Source organism: Typha angustifolia, chromosome 15, assembly GCF_048772165.1.
Source record: "Typha angustifolia cultivar Huaian chromosome 15, ASM4877216v1, whole genome shotgun sequence".
Classification (NCBI taxonomy): domain Eukaryota; kingdom Viridiplantae; phylum Streptophyta; class Magnoliopsida; order Poales; family Typhaceae; genus Typha; species Typha angustifolia.
Window position 1 is genome coordinate 18,508,311 of NC_133253.1, and position 20,208 is coordinate 18,528,518.

At 38.5% G+C, this 20,208-nt stretch overlaps 4 protein-coding genes across 6 annotated transcripts; 1 reads left to right on the top strand and 3 right to left on the bottom strand.

The window, feature by feature from the left end:
* Window positions 1-50: 50 nt before the first annotated feature.
* LOC140778484 (uncharacterized) lies at window positions 51-992 on the bottom strand. Its single transcript, XM_073123222.1, has 2 exons — window positions 737-992; window positions 51-649 (listed from the first exon to the last, which is right to left on the bottom strand). The coding sequence occupies exons 1-2, from the start codon at window positions 905-907 to the stop codon at window positions 224-226; spliced, it is 597 nt and encodes a 198-aa protein (XP_072979323.1). The 5' UTR covers window positions 908-992; the 3' UTR covers window positions 51-223.
* An 892-nt stretch (window positions 993-1,884) lies between these two features.
* Window positions 1,885-4,817, bottom strand: LOC140778485 (uncharacterized). Its single transcript, XM_073123225.1, has 2 exons — window positions 4,184-4,817; window positions 1,885-2,303 (listed from the first exon to the last, which is right to left on the bottom strand). Exon 1 carries the CDS (start codon window positions 4,660-4,662, stop codon window positions 4,228-4,230), a length of 435 nt encoding a protein of 144 aa, XP_072979326.1. The 5' UTR covers window positions 4,663-4,817; the 3' UTR covers window positions 1,885-2,303; window positions 4,184-4,227.
* Window positions 4,818-5,733: 916 nt separating this feature from the next.
* On the bottom strand, window positions 5,734-10,893 carry LOC140778483 (uncharacterized). Its single transcript, XM_073123221.1, has 7 exons — window positions 10,378-10,893; window positions 10,214-10,302; window positions 9,960-10,101; window positions 8,610-8,705; window positions 8,396-8,515; window positions 7,928-8,190; window positions 5,734-6,052 (listed from the first exon to the last, which is right to left on the bottom strand). The coding sequence occupies exons 1-7, from the start codon at window positions 10,547-10,549 to the stop codon at window positions 5,942-5,944; spliced, it is 993 nt and encodes a 330-aa protein (XP_072979322.1). The 5' UTR covers window positions 10,550-10,893; the 3' UTR covers window positions 5,734-5,941.
* Window positions 10,894-13,747: 2,854 nt separating this feature from the next.
* Window positions 13,748-19,890, top strand: LOC140779307 (probable protein phosphatase 2C 12). 3 transcript variants are annotated; one of them, XR_012107309.1, is made up of 10 exons: window positions 13,749-14,365; window positions 15,615-15,786; window positions 16,518-16,671; window positions 16,751-16,814; window positions 17,348-17,455; window positions 17,870-17,995; window positions 18,079-18,314; window positions 18,946-19,147; window positions 19,227-19,627; window positions 19,712-19,890. XR_012107309.1 is itself a non-coding variant. In XM_073124326.1 (9 exons), the coding sequence occupies exons 1-9, from the start codon at window positions 14,168-14,170 to the stop codon at window positions 19,266-19,268; spliced, it is 1,302 nt and encodes a 433-aa protein (XP_072980427.1). In that variant the 5' UTR covers window positions 13,749-14,167; the 3' UTR covers window positions 19,269-19,890. The 3 variants fall into 3 exon arrangements, 1 of the variants encoding a protein (XP_072980427.1); XR_012107310.1 differs by lacking the exons at window positions 19,227-19,627; window positions 19,712-19,890 and adding an exon at window positions 18,447-18,577 and having other exon boundaries at window positions 13,748-14,365; window positions 18,946-19,082; XM_073124326.1 differs by having other exon boundaries at window positions 19,227-19,890.
* The last annotated feature ends 318 nt before the right edge of the window (window positions 19,891-20,208 follow it).

Here is a 20,208-nt window from a genome sequence, read left to right on the forward strand (position 1 = left end):
ACGTTTATTAGACTATTTGTTTCTCATGCAAAGAAGTAAGTACTATTCAATTTGGTTGAAGAGTTTATGAGAATATATTTTTCATATATGCCCTCATAAAAAGCACCAGACTTACAAAGTTATTAATATATGCCCTCATAACACATATCGATCCCACTTTTATTCAACAAACCATGCATCTACTCTTTAATTTCCTCCTAGTTCACAAGTATTTGATCTCACCTTAGTTAGTAGTACAAGTCTTAGTGACAAGGTTTTTCTTATGCCACATCCAAGAGTCCGAGGGACTACTCGGCAATGGCGGCAGCATCACTGCCTTGCGGCGTAGACCAAACGGCCAGCCTTCGCAGTGGCAGAACTCTTCCAGTATCGTCGGCCTTTGGAACTCCTTCGACTCCGATGCACCGTGACTCGAGCACCGAGAGAAGCAGCTCTTCACCGAGAAGAACGCTTCGCTTCCTTCGCCGTCGCCGACGATGTCGTTGTCGCATTCTTCTTCTCCATTTCTCTGCCTTTTAGGAGATGTTAGAGCTTTCCCAGTTGTTGGAGAGAAAGACCAGCTAAGAGCACTGCTGCTTGAATACGAGAAGTCGTTGGGCTTGGAGTACTTGGCCTTCATTGCTCGACTTCGAATCTCCAAAATGATCACCTGAGAGGAATTGGGTGTGAGAATTTAATAAAGAAAAGAAAGAGGACGTAAAAGAATTAAGTGTATCCATATTTTAGTTTTACTTACTTGTTCAGTATCAATATAAGTGTCGGGATTCTCATCATCAGAGCTCAAGGAGGAGGGAGTTCTGAGGCAGGACAGATGACACTGATTACAGCCATCTCGGATGAGCGTGGGAAGAGACTTGCAGTAGTTGGAGGATAGTTTGGGTTGGAATTCAACAGCAAAGCAAGGCATGTTTGAGGAGTTTCGTCTTGCAGAGAAGTACAATATTATATATATAGAAGGGCTGTTCTTAGCTTGAAGGGGGATATTGACGTGCATGACAATGGCCCTGCAACTTAAAAGTGGTATTAGATGTGGAACTCTTTGGGGTAAAGACTAAGTTAACAATGTGACGTTCTGGGGATCAAAATTCTCAACTCCTTCTCATTTTAATTGTATTACTTAGATGGTAAATTATATAAAAGAGGGGTGTAGAATATTAATATGAGCTAAGGTTTAACCAGCTACAAATACACCACACACCAACCCTACAAAGAAGATGGGATGCTAATGTTGCAAAGGGATTATAGCAAGTAATTCCATGAAGAATAGAACGATAAAGATGACAAAATATATTAAGCTGGAGGCCAGGTTTTTGAGTTGCTTACACTATACCATGGCTTTATTTTTATTTTTTTTTCATGTCCTTAACTCTCAAATTTCACTTGAAGCTAACGTTAAACAAAGACATCTTACCAACTTGATGAGAAAAAACTGGGGCAAACTGGGCAAAATTCAAAGCGTTTTGTATAGGTTTTCTGAAAGTGGAGTTAGCTCCACTAAAGAGAAAGAAAAGTTTCTGACTCTTGTGACAAGATACAGATGACTTTCTTTGAGGTGACACTAAGCACATGGAGAATTAGGTATAGAGTTGTATGAAAATGTAATATAGATCATAAATACTTGCTCCTCTTATTTGTCACATAATCCAACTACGAGAAACAGAAAGTAGGTAAGCAAATAGGTCACGATAACATCACACATGGATCCTCTTAAGACCAGGTCATCTGTTCATGAAGGAGCCATTTGTCCTGAATACAGTTCTGAATCAAACAATTTGCACTGTAGGAATAACTGGCAATAATTGGGAAACGCATAACAAGGAACTTACATGGAAAAAGTAGCTTTCCCATCTTTTTCATAAGAAGAGTCTTACAATTATCAACAGAAGCTAGTGAAAATTGTGTTAAATTCATCATTGAAATATCCATATGACAACCATGCTTCATCAGATAGAGATCAGGTTCGGTAACTCTGACAATGAATTCTAAAAAAACAATAAAAGAAAAAAAATAAGAGCCCTTTGTACCCTTCAACCATATATTGGGTAGTCTCATATACAGAGTGAGCATCATGTTTCTCTGTGTTACACGAAGATTATTTTAGTATTCCTATCTTCTTTTGACACCTTTCACTTGAATGAGTCAGTCCTAAATGACGCGTTATTTGATTTCCCTTGAACATACCAAATGGTTCATTGAAGTGGCTGAGCTATTCATTATAATAGGACTGGAAAAATCCTCAGGTAATCTATTTGGCAATTATATGAGTCTTCACGCACAGGATTCAGGTTTCAGAGTGATACGTCCTGCAATAAAGAGAATAAAGGGGCAGGTCATGCACATATGAAATATACAGCAAGGAAAGAAAAGCATGAAGCAGGAACCAGATTCATGACTACCACATGTGACCTCAGGTCCAAAATCTGCACGATGTTACTGAGCAATATCTTGCAAGACCTAGCCATCTATTATCAGACCTAAAACTGAGTGTAAGTAAGCCTATAGCTGTCTAAACCAAGAAACTTTTGAAATCAGAATTTCAGACCCAATTTGAATTGTCACCATCATTCACTAACTCATGAAACACATGCGCCATGAAATTTAACATTTTCTAGCTCTTACTAGTAGACCACCTGATTCACATTGAAGATCATCAAGAAAAATATAGTGCATAAGTACAATCATCCCTGCAGGGATTTGAATATCTCAGTCGTACTCCAACTAAATCAGTAAGGAATAGGCATAGCCTTAATCTTTAACTTGGCCCATAGGTAATGAAGTCACTAATCCCACTTGGACAACTAGTTCCTTTTGAAAACTTGTGCCAACTAATTCCTTCTGAAAATTTGTCTTACAAAGGCACTTAGTCAATATAGGCAAATCACACAAAAGCTAGGCTGTTCAACATGATCACAACCTTTTGATGTCGTAATTGCAACTAGATTAATATTGATGCCAGAGATCCAATTAACAATGAGTAAGTAACACACTCAAGCTACCCTTAGGGCCATGGAGTTAATTATAAATTCTAACTTAAACACAATATCGGAGCCCTCAATTAAATGACACTCAGATAATTTTATCTCAGAAGAACCACATCAATATACACTTTCTGAACAAGAAAAAAGAAGAAGCAGAAATAATCAAATAACAAGTTGAAAAGCATAATTACGGGCTTTGTCACACCCACTTGAGGATTGCTTGTGATTGTCACTTCTTCTACCACACTGTTCTGACAAGTCAGAGCATATCCACTGTTTTGTTTTAAAACCCCATTCTCTCCAGAGAAATAAATGTGTCATTGGATGAGCTATTCTTCTGGTCCTCTCTTTTATTCACTTTGGTGTTGAGATTTACTGACCAACATGGTTTAATTCTATAACAGTCATCTCAAGCACCACTGATACAAAGATCACAGAGCAATACCCTTAAGTTTCCGCCTCAGAACCTCCCTCACCCATTTTGCAGTCACGTCTATATAATTACCCTCCAATTGACTTTTGATAAAATAGCAAGTGATGGAATATTGTGAATAATTCTGAGTTTCTACAGATACCATGTAGTATGAAGTAGAAAATTTCATTAATGACAACCAATAAGAAGCCACATGCCACTACTTTGCATAATTACATCTCACTAGGAAAACTTGTATTTCCACGTTCCTAAACCTTCTATTTCTTCCCTCGTACATTATAAATTATGAAACAGGACTTTCCAACTATAAGGCAGTATGTTTCCATATTATAAATTCTTAACTATTGCAACAATCTAAGAGTACCTGGATCGCCATAAAACACTAAAAAGCAATTCAGAAGAGATACATCATTTATAAATAATTCAGATCATGGTTCTACTTGATTTCTGACTACCATTAGAGCAGCTAAAATCTCGAAATCTATTCCTGTCTACAATGAAATTAGCATCTCAAACTAGAAACCCCCTCCAAGGCTAGTCTCCAAATTGATTCAGGCCAACCCTGGATACCAGTTAAACAAAACAAAGTATACGGCCTCAAGGCAACAGGAGCCCAACTTAGGAGAAGCTTCAATTCATCTTCTGAGAAATTGGCTTCCCCATTGCACTCTACTCTCTTCTACTTCTGGATTAAATCGAACACCTTGACTAAATTTAAAGAATAACTGCGCAATCAAAATAGACGAGGTAAAGAGGGGAAAAAAGCAGAAACCTTTGGACATCGATCCGATCAAGCATGCGTTTCACGGACACCTACTACTTCTGATGCTGCCTATGGAGCTGAGAGGAGGCGGCTGAGAGGAGAGAACGGAGCTTCGCGAGAGCGGAGGTCTTGTCGGGAGGGCAGCTGGCGATCGCCACGTGGAGCGACCGGATGGCAGCGCCAGGATTCCCCGCCGCGAGGGCGGTGCACGCCGCCTTGTAGGCATCGTCGGCGAGCCGAGCGTCTCCGGCGGAGGAGGCCCGGCTCCCTTGGTGGCTTACGTCATCCTTCCCCTCGGCTTCATCTTTCGAAGGCGAACTGGAAGAGGACGAGAGGAAAGAGGTGGAGTGGGTGTACTCGTAGGAGGCGATGGCGGCCTCGATCTCAGACATGAGGGAGTCGGGAGAGGAGGGGAAGGACCTCACGGCGTCGAACACGCTCCAGGTGCATGCGCGCCGCCCCTTCCCGCCGGCCACGCGAGAGCCCATCTGATGGAGATACGCTACTTTGGGATCTCACGGCGATAAATAAGAGCAATGCGGAAGGAAATACAGAGTTATTTTTTCTTGTTCTAAGTAGTACTTTTCCTCGAAAGTAGTAATGCAATTCGGCCTCATTTTTATTGACAAGGTTATTTGGGTCGCTTCTGTTTCCAGCAATAAGATAGGTTTTTTACATAATCACCACTTAAAACTTTTAAAATATTATAACTGTCATTATAGTTAATTTTTAATATTCCTAATAAATTACTGTTCGAGTTAACAAATATATATAAATAACTAAAATACCTTTCTTCTTAACGTTCAGAGTATTTTAATGATTTTTTTCTTGAATAAAGTAAATATTTTTTCGGCATAATCTTTTTAAATCTAAGTTGAGTTTTAATCATGAAAATTATATTAACTAATGAAATAATATACTTAAAAGAGTCTAGTGATTTCACTGGCGAGTATCCAGGGGGGGTGTTGGGAGTCCCTATGAATGCATTAAAGACGGTTTTACCTTAATCTTGGTTAATATAATTTAGCAAGATCATTTAAATCTCAAACTCTAATTCTTGTTTGGACCCAAGTGTAGAACCCAACTTTGATCAGTTTCGCTCATACCTAGAGGCCCAGTGAATCGAAGCGACCTAATTTCTCCAACACAGCATTCAGTAATTAGGTAGAACTGCTCATGGCAATCTTTCTTGCATATTTAGTTTCATAATTGATTTAAGAGTGCCCTTAATATATGTTCAACGAGCAAGAGAAGGGCTACTACTACATAACCCTGTCGATTGCATCATTCTCCCGTTGTCTATTTCTGACAATGAAACAACCAGGCTTCTTTATATGGACATCCACCTAAATTAACATCCCTAATAATGGCATTGGCAGCTCTACCTAAGGCTCTCGATATGACAACAAGGTGGGTTAACAATTTAAAGTTCAGAACTGTTCGAAACAACCACCTGCAGTTAAGTATATATCACATCCATATAAAAAAAACAAAACCAAAAAAAAAAAAAAAAAAAACTCAGTAAGCCTTACCTCAACTGAACATTCAACTGAGTAGATCGATCAATGCTGATAGCGAAACATAGAAGGGTATACAAAATGTAATCAAATACTATACCGCGACAAAAAATTGCTGCATGATGAGAGGGTAACTGTGCTAGACATGGCATAACCATAATGCATATTTAGTTGATGAACTACAAAAATTGTGGCCTGGAACCATCTTCTGAAGAGTTACCATACAATGGCAGAGGAAGAATGAAGCAGCTCACGCACTAACAACACCAGAGATCCAAGGTACGACGACAGGAGCTGTAGGATGAGAATCTCTGTATGATTCAGAATACTTGTCCTTGAAGTTTAATTGAGGCTTTTCGGCCTGCAAAGGCAAACAAAGTAATAATATGAAATTGTGGCATTAAGTTGGTTAAGCAGGTGGTCATTTTCTGATGAAAGGTAGCAATATAATATATTTTTTTGTGAAGAAACCCTTAGAATTACAAAGCACAAACAGGAATTAACTGACTAGAGTAAATAGCTTATTCAGATCATGGATTGAAACACAAAAAATGCTTTTACATAGAAAACAAGTTAGAGGGGACATCCTTGAGGTGAACATTGAACATTAAACATGGAACTTCAGATTGGGCCAAAGAATAAATTTGCATTTAATGAATTTATGTACATCTGTATTAAAATACTTGTCCTCATTCAAAAATTTTCCAAACAATTGTCAAGAAACAGTCAAAGATTAAAGCAAATGACAAACTAAAATAATCAAAGATATATTTAACTTCATAAAAAAGCAAGTTTAATCAAGTCTAATATTCATAAAATAGTGCAGTGGTGATAATTACATCAGAAATCAACAAAAAAGCTCCACAGTTTGGTTCTAACCCATAATAGAATGATAAAGAAAAGTTCTAATCAGAAAAAAATTCCAACATAAGTTCCTGTCTTTAATATCACTGTTGAGGGGCATTTCAAATACAAATGATCTTACCAAAAAAAAAAGAGTAGTCTACGTGATTTAGTTAAACTAAATTCAGTTACAAGTTGCATGGAGTCGGAAGACCAGAGGACAACTCATAGACACCAGAAGATAACACTCTAATACTTTCTAGGTGAAGTCGCTATTGCGCTTACTAAAAGCTTCAATTGCATGAACCAAATGCATCACCAGCAGAATACTTTAGCACATATCAAAAAAAGAAAACTGATAAACACCAGCTCTGGGCACATTGTTTCCCTGGACCTTGAAAAAACATTTCATATCAAAAGTTCACCAAAAAGTCATGTACTTCCAGTAGAAATTAGTTTGTATGAGTAAGATATGGGTCAAGAGAGCATGCCTTGTATATACATATATAGATATAGAAATTAGTTTCATGCTGGTCTCTCAGCCTAGGTTTTGTGTTGGCTTGTATAACCCATTGGCTCATGAACCCCACCAAGGTGAATATTATACATACATAATATTAGATATGGAATGATGTTACAAGTACCAAATAACAAAAATGATACCATTATTCCATAAGTATAGAGGATTCTCAAAACTTTTGCTCTCTTATTTTATCTGATCACCCCCCTTCTAGATCTTCATTTCTCCTCCTTCTTTCCCCTCTCCTATCATATTTTATCTCCTCCTAGGCCATCTTGTTTTCTCTCTCTTTCCACTCTCCATGCCTCCAGAAATCCTTGAAGTGAATCTTCCTTCTCCCACCCTTCCTAGCCTTTTTTTCTATCTATTCTCAGCCATCATCCATCACTTGGTACTGCCTGCAGTCCACTAGTCACTCCTGACTGTTTCTATGCTGTACCTCAAAGACATCAATTGCCTCAACCTTAGCGTCTCATGTTCTTGCAGTCGTCACATGTAGCAATCCCGCTGGCCCACCATGGCCATCCTTTTCTTTATCTACCCTTTCTCTTGACTTCTAATCCTTTTCTCTTCTCTTAGGTTGTGATTGATCAGTTTCTCACCACCTCTTTATCATCTCTCACATTTACTTCTTTTACCTGAAAATTTATCCGACATGAGCTTAACCGAATTAACTAATATTCCTTTCGTCAATCCTGAGTCCCAGTGAAAGTAGTACCACAAGAACAAGTACTTATTATGCTTCAACTTGTTAACCAGTATTCGGGAAAAAGAAACTAACACTGCTACTGCGAATTTATGACACAGAAGATGAAGGAAGACAGGTAGTTAATGTAGACCAAGGCACACATAATCTGGCAAATCAAGTTGTACCTGTTTCAGCCAGCACTCCTGCTGTTTGTGTTGATATATATCAGGTGAATAGCATCCAAACTCTGATGGGCAATAAACCCATATGTTGCACTTCATTTGACCTGGTTTGGCACGTTTTGCTTGATCTAGACAAGCCTGACAACAGTCAGCAGCACTTTCTTTATGGTGTGTAAGGCCCCACCGAACAGCTGCACCAGCATAATCAGTATGAGGCTCAGCGTGACATTCAGGGGGCAGTGGTCTACCAGGGATTATCTCTACTTCTACAAAAAGAAAAGAAAGAAAGTCATCATAAGATCAAACTTAGAATTTAGTAATGTCATCCAAAATATGATTTACCCAGAATAAGTTAATTGGTACATAAAAACTACAAAATCATGAATGTGTGGAAGAGGACTACAACACAACAATAATTTTAGGTGCAAATAGAGACAAGTTTTACGACAATGGTCCATAAGGAAAAGATACCATCTTGCTCATTCCCAACTTTGTCATCATGTTCAGTATTTGCAACATCAGCTGGGATCCAAAGGCCAATGTCTTCCAAAAATACAAGCCAATTAGATAACAATGCTCGTCTCAACATCTCTGCAAACAGTCATTTTTATTATAATAGGAAAAGTGGAGGCACAGATAACAGAAAATGAAATCAAAATTGCATCTACAATTAGACTATACATACTTGCTTCATGATAAGGGATGCTCAAATCAGATGAATTTTCATTTGATGCTCTTTTAATCTCTTTTAGACTCTCAACACGCCATAACTCCACAGCTTCTGCTCAAAGACATTAAAAAAAAAAAATCAACTTTGGACCAACTTGAAGAGGGAATAGGAAAAAAGTGCTGCATAAAGCTGACTAGTTAGAACCATACATTCAATTACTGCAGTTAAGGTGCAATAATAACTCCTTTGGCACTTCATTCTTTCTTTCTTCATCGTACAAATTTTACCAGGGCACACAACCTAATTGGACTTCTTGCTAGTTAATTGTTTTCCTCTTTCATGATATCAAGAATTCAAACACTACTATGGTAAACCAAAGCCTACATTTTGTTTTGATTTACAACATAATGCTCATGTTTGGAAAAAGCCCAAGCACTTTTTAAGGTCAGGTTGGACTCTATTTTTGTCAGGTTTTAACCTTAGGGGAATGTGCAGTACAAGTCCTTGTATGGGAAATGTACCCATCAGAATTATAAAGAATCAATTTGGCAATCAATTTTGACATATAGTACTTCTATCTCTATATTGTTTAGTTTTACTATTTCAATTTCTATGATAACAATTCAAGCAATGTGAACTTCATAGAGCCGCTGAAATCGTCAAGCATCTAAATAATGCATAAAGCAGATCAGGTAATATGACATCTTGGAGCATGAATGGTTCTTGGTTCTCACAAGTCACAACCTTCACATCAAACATATTTATCCATTAATTGGTTATGCATATTGGTTTGATGTAAGAGGACAGAATATCCACCATATAACCAGAGAAGACTTTCATTCTACCCAGGACAAAATAGTAGACTACTCCCATTTTAAATAGTCAAACAGGTGGAAAAAATAACTAACATCCTTATCCCTTTAAATTATTATTGTCCAGGTCTATGAATGAGTCTGAATAAACTATGCAAATTTCTATAATTCTTTAACAAGCGCAATTCCTCTGCCCAGTGATGTAAGACAACATCCTAGACAGATGATGCAAAAGTTTGATGGTCAAATCCCTTCCACAGATCAGTCGAATACATAAGTGAAAATGATAAAAGGATAGACGATCCAGAAATTCAGATTCCTTTATGTCAAAAAGACACCAAGTCTATTCATTGAGCATGTGTTTTCCTTCATGAGCAGTGCCCTCTAGAAGATTTTCTAAGGTTTCTCATCCTTAAGCAGCATAATCTCACTGATATGCTAGTAACACACGTCAAACTCAATTGATAAATTGAACAAATTTTTCATCAGAAGACATAGAACATATTAATAAAAGATTAGCTGATCTTAATCAAATGGACTGAAGCCAACCCACCTCTTTGTGCAGTGACGTTGTCACTATCCTTCAAACCTTTTAACCTTTGCAGAATTTCATCAGTCACCTTCTGCTTCACAGACAGCGGCAGCTTTCTCCTCCTCTTCTCTTCTCTTGAGAACTCTTTCTTAAGCTTCCTCACCTATCATCATCCAAATAACACAAGAGATCAAAAATCCTAAGAACAGCAAAGCCAATTATAGCGGAAAAAAAAATTAAAAATACAACGAGAAAAAGAAAATAAAGACCCTCACCACTTTAACAAGCTCTACAGGCTCAGCTGCTTTCCTAATCCGAATCGACTCTTCTACTAACCTAATATGTTCCTCGGAATACCTTTTAGCTGAAATCAATAAACAAAAGATAATAAATCGCAAATCTATTCCCTACTCGTAGAAGGAAAGAGCCATCTTGTTACCGGAATAGGAATCTCGGGTGGAGCCGGAAGAGAACCCAGCGTAGAACGACGAGTAGATGGAGCGGAGAACGAAGAGCGAAGTGAAGAGGTTCACGAAGCAGAAGGCGACGGTGATCCGCCTATAGGAGCACCACTTCGCCCTTCTTCCCAGTTCTATGACTCCCCTCGCCATTCCACCTCCTCCACCGCCTTCATGTCAGAGCTGCTGCTGCCGCATTGCTCCGAAATGGCGATGCTCCAGATCGCAGAGAAGACTGGGATTGGTGGATTTCGGTTACTTTCTGTCCTCTTTTAAGACACTTTTTATTAGGGATGGCGGTAGAAGAATGGGGAGGATCTGTCATCTATCATCAGTCCATCACCCGTTCTGGAGTATTTATTGCCGTCGGAGATGATAACTGGCGGTGACCGGACTCAACCTTATGCTGCTCCGCTGGAGCAGCTTAAGCGCGTACTACGCTCATCGGACGGGTGCCGGAAGCTCCAATTCCAAGGGAGAGGCGCTCGATATTCTTAATCAATAGTTAAGTGCTTGTTTTTAAATCAGAATCTTGATTAGGATATGAATATTATCCGTAATCTAGGTAGGCTTAGTCGTGCGGTCAATCGCGTAGCCAATCACCACCCTCGAACAGTGTGGGACCAACTAATTTCGTCGACGTGGCGGTTTCTGAGAGCAGCGAGGTGTGGGATCACGGGGGTAGTTTTGCCTATGATACAGGAGTGTTGGAGCTAACGAAATGATCCTATGTTCGTTTACTATTATATTGAGATTATATATTCAGATGGTATATCTCTAGTCACATCTGAGTAGTTTTAGTTATAAATTGTCCAACAAACTTAAACAACTCCAGTGTCTTCCTGCTAGCTAAGGATCTGCATCAATTTATTGCAGGCAGGTTCGGGAATAAATATGAGATAAAATACGTAATTAATTTCAATGTCACGGGATTTCTGCGCGCCTAAATAATCTTCGGCCATGTATGTTAAAGAGCTTACCCATTGAAGGTCTAAATTAAGCTCGAGATCAACTTTGTAGAGTAGCAAAAGTGACATCAACTAATCATGGCGTGCTTTTCCCAGGCCTTTGTGGTAGCAGATAGACACGATATCTGTTAGTTTATTTGACCACTTTGCGCAGTTAGAATTGGGAAAGCAGATCAAATAGTAGCTGAGAAATGAGATTAACTTCATGTTACTCCTTTTTAAAAAAAAAAAAACAAAAGTGAGTTTTTCTGCAGCTAAAGCGGCAAAACCCATCATCTTATTCGTTCCTACTTGCTTGCTCTCATAAATTGGTCAAAACTGCTGAAGGCTTAAAGCCGAACATCTGACGCGCACGCGTAGTTTATGATGATGAGTTGATGAATAAGGAAATTAATAATCAAATCTAGAAAAGGGCCCGGTTTGATTCATGGGTTGGGCAATGGCAATCTGGCACACTAGTGGGCTCACTTTGTATCTGGACATGATCTGATTCGGCCCAGAATATGGACCTAGCCCAGTCTCCATTGTTGTTGTGCTTTCCGTCCATCCTGCCTTAAAATGTTAGCCTCGTCCCCAACGACTTGGGCTGGGCTGTCCAAATAATCAAGCCAGCTCATTTGAAATGAGTCAAACTTAATTAGTTAGATATAACAATCAGTTTATGTATATATAAAAGTAATAAATAAATTTTAATTTTATTACATGTTTAATTTAATTATATTAAGTGTAGATCTCACATAATTCGATTCAAGCTTTCTTCTAAATTAGTCTTAATTCAAAATAATATTTAAATATGTATAAAGGTAGCTCAAAATAAGTTCGAGTTCAGTTTGAGCTCCAGCTCGATTTGGATTACACCCCTGCGACTAGTCAAAGTACACAAATAATGCTATGCCTATAAATATTTTTGATGTGGCATTATTTTATTTATCAATAATGATAGACTAAAATATGAAAAGGAGAAACTATCGGCCAGCACGATAATGCCATGCCGTCAATGTTCGTAAAGTGTTCTCAAAGTATAAACGTGGTAGTACGACGCGCCAAGGAAAATTAAACTCTGATATCGCTTGCAAGTTTCTTCTGGATGATCATGTGCAGTGGAAGTACTTGTCAGCCTCTGATTGGCTGAGCAAAGGTAATAAGTTGGCTTTTATCACCATCCGGATCATTTTTTCCGTGGCGTCCGTACCCGCTTCGTGGAGGAGGGCTCCACGCGGTTGGGAGGACGACCGGGTTTGGGAATCGGCAGTCGCGTCGACCGGCGGACGGAGGGAGCGCGACGTTTCAATTAATGACGTGCGCAAGATTTTCGGGAAGCGATTGAAGAAAAATCGGAGGCGAGATTTACGCGCTTGCGTCCGTAGTCCGCCAATTGGAAGTCAAACCCCACGAGACAACTGGATTTTTTTGCCTACGTGTACCGGGACCCACCTCGCCTCCCGGCCACGACAAATTTGTCGATACTCCTACCCCTCCATTTCACACAATCCACTCCCACAGTCCCACTCCCGCGCATTTTTGGTCTGAGAGCTACGCGCTTGCAAGTTGCAATAATGGAATCCAATCCATTGGTCTGACTTAGTCTTCACCACACTAATTAGACACCATAATTATAAAATTAGCGCCATGCTTATCACCAATAATAGATGCTAAGATGGTGACTAATGGCTATGCCATTTAAATAATATACGACGCCTGCGAAGCAGCCTAAGGAACATGGATGGACGAAAGCTGTCGGTTAACTAAAGAATAACTAACTCATGGTGGGCATCGATTTGGACTGCCTGTCTTTAGTGGGCTCCACAAAGCCCACAAAAAGGAGTACAATAAAAAGGTGGGTTTGTTTCGTTTGAATCCGAAGGTTATGCGCTTATTAACTTATCATGTTCTTCCTCCTCATTAAAAAAGAAAAAAATTGACCAAAAACCGATGCCAAGCCGTATCTACGAATCACAATGACACGTCTGATAACGACTTTTTAGATAACAATCATTGGTTGCTAAAGATGGCGGTGATCACGATTGTCACAGTTTTGTTAGGGGATTGTTGTGCGCAATATATGTTAGCCTTGCCTTACCATTACTATTTACGTAAGAATAAGAATAGATCATCAATTGAGTGAAATTTTGATCAACATACTAAAGCTTTGAGAAGAGAAATTTTGAAATTTTCTCAAAAGAGAATGGAAAAGATTAAACCGGAACGCATTGGACCGGTCCAGGTGAACCTTAACCCTTTCCCGCTATATACGAGGACCACCACTACGACTACGACTACGCGCCAACCTGTATTAACCTAAACCCGTGCCGCGAGACATCGTACCCCAACCTCCTTGATCGATCACATCACGATCTACACCAGAGGCCGACCTTCTCTTCCGCTCTTCTCCCACATTCTCCTCCCCTCCCCTCCCCTCTCCTGCAAACACAACGAAGAGAGATAGAGAGGGAGAAAGAGAAAGAGAGGAAGAAGAAGGAATATAAATTTCTTCCTTTTTTTTTTCTCTTTCAAAAAGCAAATTCCTTCCTTTTAATTCCCTTCTTTCCTATAATCTCCCTTTGTATCTTTCCCAAATTCGTCGAATCCGCGTGGAGGACAGGGATTTACGCGTCGTGTACTCTAACCGATCCGGACGCCCTCCTCATGGGATCTTTCTCCGTTTCCTAATTCCTTCGCGTTTCTTGCAAATTAGACCAAAATGTGGGTGGGAATTCTCCCTTTGCTTTGATCCGCGGAGGAGGACGAGGCTTAGAGGGACGGAGGGAAGAGCGAGAGCAATTTTTTTTTTGGTGTTGGTGTAATGGCGGCGAAGGCAGAGGTGAGGATGGTGCCGCTTGCGGTGTTGCTAAGGCGGGAGCTGACGAGCGAGAAGATGGAGAAGCCTGATTTATTGCACGGGCAAGCGAGCCAGAGCAAGAAAGGAGAGGACTTTACGCTTCTCAAAGCGGAATGCCAGCGTGTTCCCGGCGACGGCGTGACTACCTTCTCGGTCTTCGCGGTAAAATTTCTTCCCTCTGTTCCTTTTTTTTTTCCGGTTCTGTTCTTGGGAAAGGGTAAATGTTCCTTTTCTCTTTTGTGCTTGGGTGTTCGTGTTTGGCACTGGGTGGAGATGCTAATGACGATTGTTTTGATTCCATCGGAAGATATTTGGGCGACTGAGAACTTTGATGAAATTACTGTCACCATCTGTTGCTTTTGAGTTTTAGATGTCGATGCTCTAGAAAGATATGACCGGATTAATCATATGGAACCTTATTAAATTATATAAATGTTTCAAAATGCTTCGTTATATTAATTTTGTTTTATTCTTTTTCTTTCTAAGCGATTCCTGTATGTAATTGTCATCCCTTCTCTCGTAGGAATAATAGAAAAAATATTTTGGTGTCATTTACAGAAAGGTGAAACCTCTGAAAAATACGATAAGTTCTATGAAGCGGGGTTTCTTCTTATCTAGTTACTCCCTTTTCCTAATTTGTCATATGTAATCTTTCTTCTAATGTTTTTTTCCCCTTGATAGCTCGTTATTGGTAGACCATCTTGTGTGGAGAGTATATATTATAGATGATATGGAGGTTGGCAGGTTGCAAGCCTGCAACCCTTGACAAACCCTATTCATTTCATTATTTGTCAAAAAAGAATGTGGAGAATTTTGATCGTGCCATTATAAATTCCTTTTTGGGATGAATCAGGATATCCTGATTTTGCATCCCTCTTTTGGAGGGATCATGTTGGACTCAGTTGGTGATGCAGCAAATGACGTAAGCATAGCCTTTGACTGTTTCTGGTTAATGGGCTTTAAAAAGATTGTCATCATTTCTTAAACTAAGTGAATTGTTCCTAATGACTGGAGATAGTTATTGCTTTCTTACGCATATTATTCAGGGTTTGCAAAAGAAATAGTAATCGAAAAGAGTAATAAGAAGTGAAAATTAAATGTGGGGGTGGTACTACATGTATGTTCAAACTTATTCTTGTCTCCTCAAGATTTACATGGGACACATGCTGTAGGCTGGGCATGTCTGTTGCTGCCATATCTTTAGTTCTCCATGTCAAATATGCTACTGTTAAGATCTTATAAGGGTCAGTTGCGATTGGCAGTAATTATCTTAGTACATTATACATGCCACTAAATGGTATACCTATGTCTATCTCTCCCCGAATTGAGCTTCAATTTGATGTTAAAGGACCTTAGGCCAAGTTATGTTTCAGCTATATAATTATTTATTGAATGATCACATTTTTTGTAGCTATTCGATGGACATAATGGATCTGCTGCTGCAATATATGTAAAGGAAAATCTCTTAAACAATATTCTAGGTGCCATCCCTTCAGATCTGAGTCGAGATGAATGGTTGGCAGCACTTCCAAGAGCTTTGGTTGCAGGGTTTGTCAAGACAGATAAAGACTTCCAAACAAAAGGTATCCATGCAGTCATAAGTTTATATATCTTGATATTTAATCTTGCAGACTTAAAGTACTGTTGCATGTGTGGTGCCACTTTGAAACATGTGTCTACATGTTTAATAACCTCCAAGTTTTTTTTATCTCATTCTTACTTATCCTTGGTTTAGTTCTGTAATTATGATAATCACAAGACATCGAATTTTCCAGTTTCCAAGACATGCTGTTTCGATCTGTGAGCATAGTGGCATGTTTATCTACAAAATACTGAACCATTCAAGGAATTCTGAATTCAGTAATGACTGCCATATATTTTCTGGAAGGAGTTGATCAGATTCTATATTGACTAACAAGGCTTCCTTCCGTGTTCAGAATGAAATCCCATCTCCGACTCTATAGTTCTAAATCGTTGGTTTTCTTCTCTCAACAATTGCAACAAACATATACACCTGGATTATATACGGCACTTTCTAACAAATTCTTAGGAAAAACTACATTTTTGTGATGAATTGAGTGTTAGTTCTTGTAACGTCCGTTAGTTTCACATCGATTATTTGAATTGTCTTATGGCATAAAGGCCTTTAGCTATATGTTCTTTGCTTGGTTGCTTTTTCAGCACATTACTTAGGAGTTTGGATGACTAGTAAATCTAGCATTGTTTGGTTTCCTTAAGCTATCTGTGACACTGTCTGCTTAAATGTACTGAAGGTTTTCATTGCTGCATCTTATTTAATTTATTACTATTGCAGCTCACACTTCAGGAACAACTGTAACATTTGTGATAATAGATGGATGGGTTGTAACTGTAGCATCGGTTGGTGATTCACGCTGCATACTTGAATCAGCAGAAGGTTCAATTTACTATTTGTCAGCTGACCATCGGCTGGATGCTAATGAAGAGGAGTAAGTTTGGTCTTTTCTTAAAATTTTCAGCTGCCAACATTTTGGACTATCATAGCCTCATGCTTTATTTGTCTCACAGAGTAGAGCGTGTAACAGCAAGTGGAGGTGAGGTTGGGAGATTAAATATCGTTGGCGGTGCAGAGGTTTGTTTTTAATTAAACATCATATTCGCCTTCTTTCCATGTTCTTTTCCTAATGTAGGCTCAGTAATATGTACTTTGCACTGCTGAGGTATCTATGCATGACAATATCTCTTTATTTAATGGAAATTACATCTTCAATATGATAAGTTGAGGACACCGGTAGGATATATGCCTCTATATGTTCTTTTCCCACTTCTGGTTCATTCTGTTATCTTTTGTGGTCTACCAATTTGGTTCAAACTTTTCCAGGAATTACACAGTTAATATGGTTACATCAAATATCAATCTGTTTGAAGTTCACAAAGGTCCACTTTGTTCTTTCTTTTCCTCAAAGAGGGTTTATAATTCAGTTGGCTACAAAGCTTGCCTATTTTAAAAATTAAGTATACCTGTAGCACACTATCAACTATTTCTGTTTTCCCACAAAATTCTATACAAGCTTTTTTCATTTTAGTAATCAACTTAGGAGTTCTATCCATAGAGTTGGTTATTGTAATGCTATCTGACTTATGGAACTCTTTGACTCTTTTCAGATTGGTCCTCTCAGATGTTGGCCAGGTGGCTTGTGTTTATCAAGATCAATTGGAGATATGGATGTTGGTGAATTTATTGTTCCCATTCCCCATGTGAAGCAAGTGAAGGTTTGTTATTATTGTATGTCATAAATAACCCAGTTTAATTTGCATTGTGAAGCTGTTATGGCCCTAAACTTCCCATTCACTCCTGTTGAAGTTTGTATTTAATTAAAATTTACCTGATTTCATGGTAATATGTAGTATTTGCCAGTAATTTTTTATACAGATGATTATAGTAGAGAATCTGTAAAATCACTATTTCCTAATTCAAGTGTATCGTGTTAAAGGATTTTTTTTTTTCTGAAACCTCAAGACTATTTTACTAGAATGTACTTTGTCAATGTTAACTATCAATATGTTAAGACATACCTATTATTCTGTATTCATAATCACCTTTTACAGAAATTTTTTGATGTTGCTTATGATTGCTTCTCTGAGTTGACAGTGTTATAAAGAATATTTTCCACATGTTTACTACAGTTATCCAATGCTGGAGGTCGAATTATCATATCAAGTGATGGTGTATGGGATGCTTTGACTTCGGAGATGGCTGTGAATTGTTCTCGTGGGTTGCCAGCTGATGTTGCAGCCAGTCAAATTGTTAAAGTACTTAAATAAATGTTTGGCTATGTTTCAGAATCTATATTTCTATTACTTTACATCACCTATTTGTTTATGATCATTTGCAGGAAGCTGTACAAGTAAAAGGATTGAGAGATGATACTACTTGCATTGTGGTTGATGTATTACCTCCGGAAAAAGTAACCCCAACTGTTCCAGCTCCAAAGAAGCAAGGAATGGGGGTATTCAAAAATATGTTTCGCAGAAAATCATCGGAGTCATCTTCTAATATAGACAGAGAGTATTCTGAGCCAGATGTAGTAGAGGAGATATTCGAGGATGGATCTGCAATGCTTTCCCAACGGTTGGTCTCTACAATTAGAATTTGTGATGTAAAAAGTTGATTTTTTTTTCATGTTATCAGTAATTTTCATAGCTATCCTTATCATCAAGTTTCTTTCTGTCATAATGGGTATGGCGATGAATAACTGCTCAGATGGAAAGGTTTAATGAAAGGGTTGTACCTGTTTGTCAAGTAGCTGTTGAGCTGATATAGACGCTTTCAGTGCCAATTGGCAACTTTAGTCAAACGAGAGGCCTGCAATGAAGCGAAATGCCAGATGACTGGTAAATAACTAGATATATGGATATTCCTTCCTTGTAGGTGGTAGTTTAGGTGTGTGTGTGCAACTTGAGGGAGAAATATTTGGGAAGTGCATAAAAAAGGAAGATGAATTTCTTTTTAAAGAATTTGTTTCTTTCCAAGGCTTTGGTTGTATCGGGAGTCCAATTTTCAATCATCCTATATATTATTCTGCTAGGGCCTTAATTTACAATGAATGTTGGTCTTTTGCTTGTCAATCTTTCTTAGTTGACTAATCTGCAAGGTGTCAATGGAGTATGAAAGCCAATTAGGTTGAAATTATCAACCTTCATTGGTCAACAGTTTCTGTTTTCATGGACAGATATTGATATTTTTGTTTTTTAAATTGCAGACTAGATGCGGAATATCCAATCCGAAACATGTTCAAGCTTTTCATATGTGCAGTTTGCCAGATAGAGATGAAACCTGGTGAGGGCATTTCAGTACATGCTGACTCCTCACAACCCGGAAATTACGCCCTTGGGATGGTCCATTTCTTTGTCCTAGTTGTCAGGAAAAAAAAGAAGCAATGGAGGGGAAGAGGCATTCCAGAGGTCTTTGTCGTAAAGTCACTTCTATTTTCTGTTTGAGGGTGCAAACTATTTATTCAATCTTTACTTGCTTGTTGCTCAGGTTCCTCATCTAGAAAGAGCTCTTCAAGTGAATAGTCATTAGTACAGTAATATAATTGATCGCATGTATTAGGACACAACCTTGTGTCTCGAAGCTGACAGAGCGAGGATATCTGGCGGTCTCCAATTCCTCCAACCCTTGGATGAGCTACAAATTTTGGTCTAACATGAAATTTCGGAGTACTTGGAGGTGGCATTTATTCGAGATCCTACGGACTTTCTTTGCGACAGGAGTTGCCCTCTCTTGACATTTCCATGGAGTGAGCAATTTGTTGATTGAAGTACTTTAGGTATTCAGTGAGGCATTGACAAGTACCACACTGTGCCATGGAAAGGAAGGGCCCTGGATTAAAGAAATACTTCCTTAGGAACATTGCAATGTATATGAATCATCTTACAGAGGTAAGACCAGTAGTAGTTGACACTAAGTTATGATAGGATCAGGTGACATTACTTATGATTTTTTTTATTGGGTTAATCAACTAGGGTTTCAAAACGAATTGGCGAATTGATATCTACAAGATCCTCTTGGTGTAACATTGTCATCAGAATTTACAGGATTTTTGCTTTTTTGCATCCGTTGTCTAATTAAGATTGTCCATTTTCCTGTCATCAGATGTGACGAAGTAAAACTTCTACAATTTATGCAGGCCATATTACTTCCAGGACTTGATACATTTATCTTTTTCCGTGCCTGCTGTTTGCCATAATATTTTTTATTGGGTCATAAATGTGATGAGAGTATAAAATTTCCAATGTATTATTGTGTCTTCTGTATTCTAACCTAAAAGATATCTCTCTGGTTGAAAGGCACAATCAATTTGGTTCAGATTTGAAGAGAGAATGCTAGTTTTTTTACTTTGCTTTTGCATATGATTGGCTATTATAGTACAAGATAAGAAGATGGATCCAAATATGTCCTCTATTACCTAAAGTATCATTCTGTACTTTAAACTGTGAAGCTAATTAACCTGTTGTTTATT

Excerpts from the sequence above, each read along its gene's own strand:
- LOC140778484 (XM_073123222.1), bottom strand. The coding sequence starts at position 907 with ATGCCTTGCTTTGCTGTTGAATTCCAACCCAAACTATCCTCCAACTAC. Across the intron at positions 650-736 it reads CTTATATTGATACTGAACAA|GTGATCATTTTGGAGATTCG; the intron begins GTAAGTAAAACT and ends AATTCCTCTCAG.
- LOC140778485 (XM_073123225.1), bottom strand. The coding sequence starts at position 4,662 with ATGGGCTCTCGCGTGGCCGGCGGGAAGGGGCGGCGCGCATGCACCTGG.
- LOC140778483 (XM_073123221.1), bottom strand. The coding sequence starts at position 10,549 with ATGGCGAGGGGAGTCATAGAACTGGGAAGAAGGGCGAAGTGGTGCTCC. Across the intron at positions 10,303-10,377 it reads CACCCGAGATTCCTATTCCG|CTAAAAGGTATTCCGAGGAA; the intron begins GTAACAAGATGG and ends TATTGATTTCAG. Across the intron at positions 8,191-8,395 it reads AGTTGGGAATGAGCAAGATG|AAGTAGAGATAATCCCTGGT; the intron begins GTATCTTTTCCT and ends TTCTTTTTGTAG.
- LOC140779307 (XM_073124326.1), top strand. The coding sequence starts at position 14,168 with ATGGCGGCGAAGGCAGAGGTGAGGATGGTGCCGCTTGCGGTGTTGCTA. Across the intron at positions 15,787-16,517 it reads TAAAGACTTCCAAACAAAAG|CTCACACTTCAGGAACAACT; the intron begins GTATCCATGCAG and ends TTACTATTGCAG. Across the intron at positions 17,456-17,869 it reads CCCATGTGAAGCAAGTGAAG|TTATCCAATGCTGGAGGTCG; the intron begins GTTTGTTATTAT and ends TGTTTACTACAG.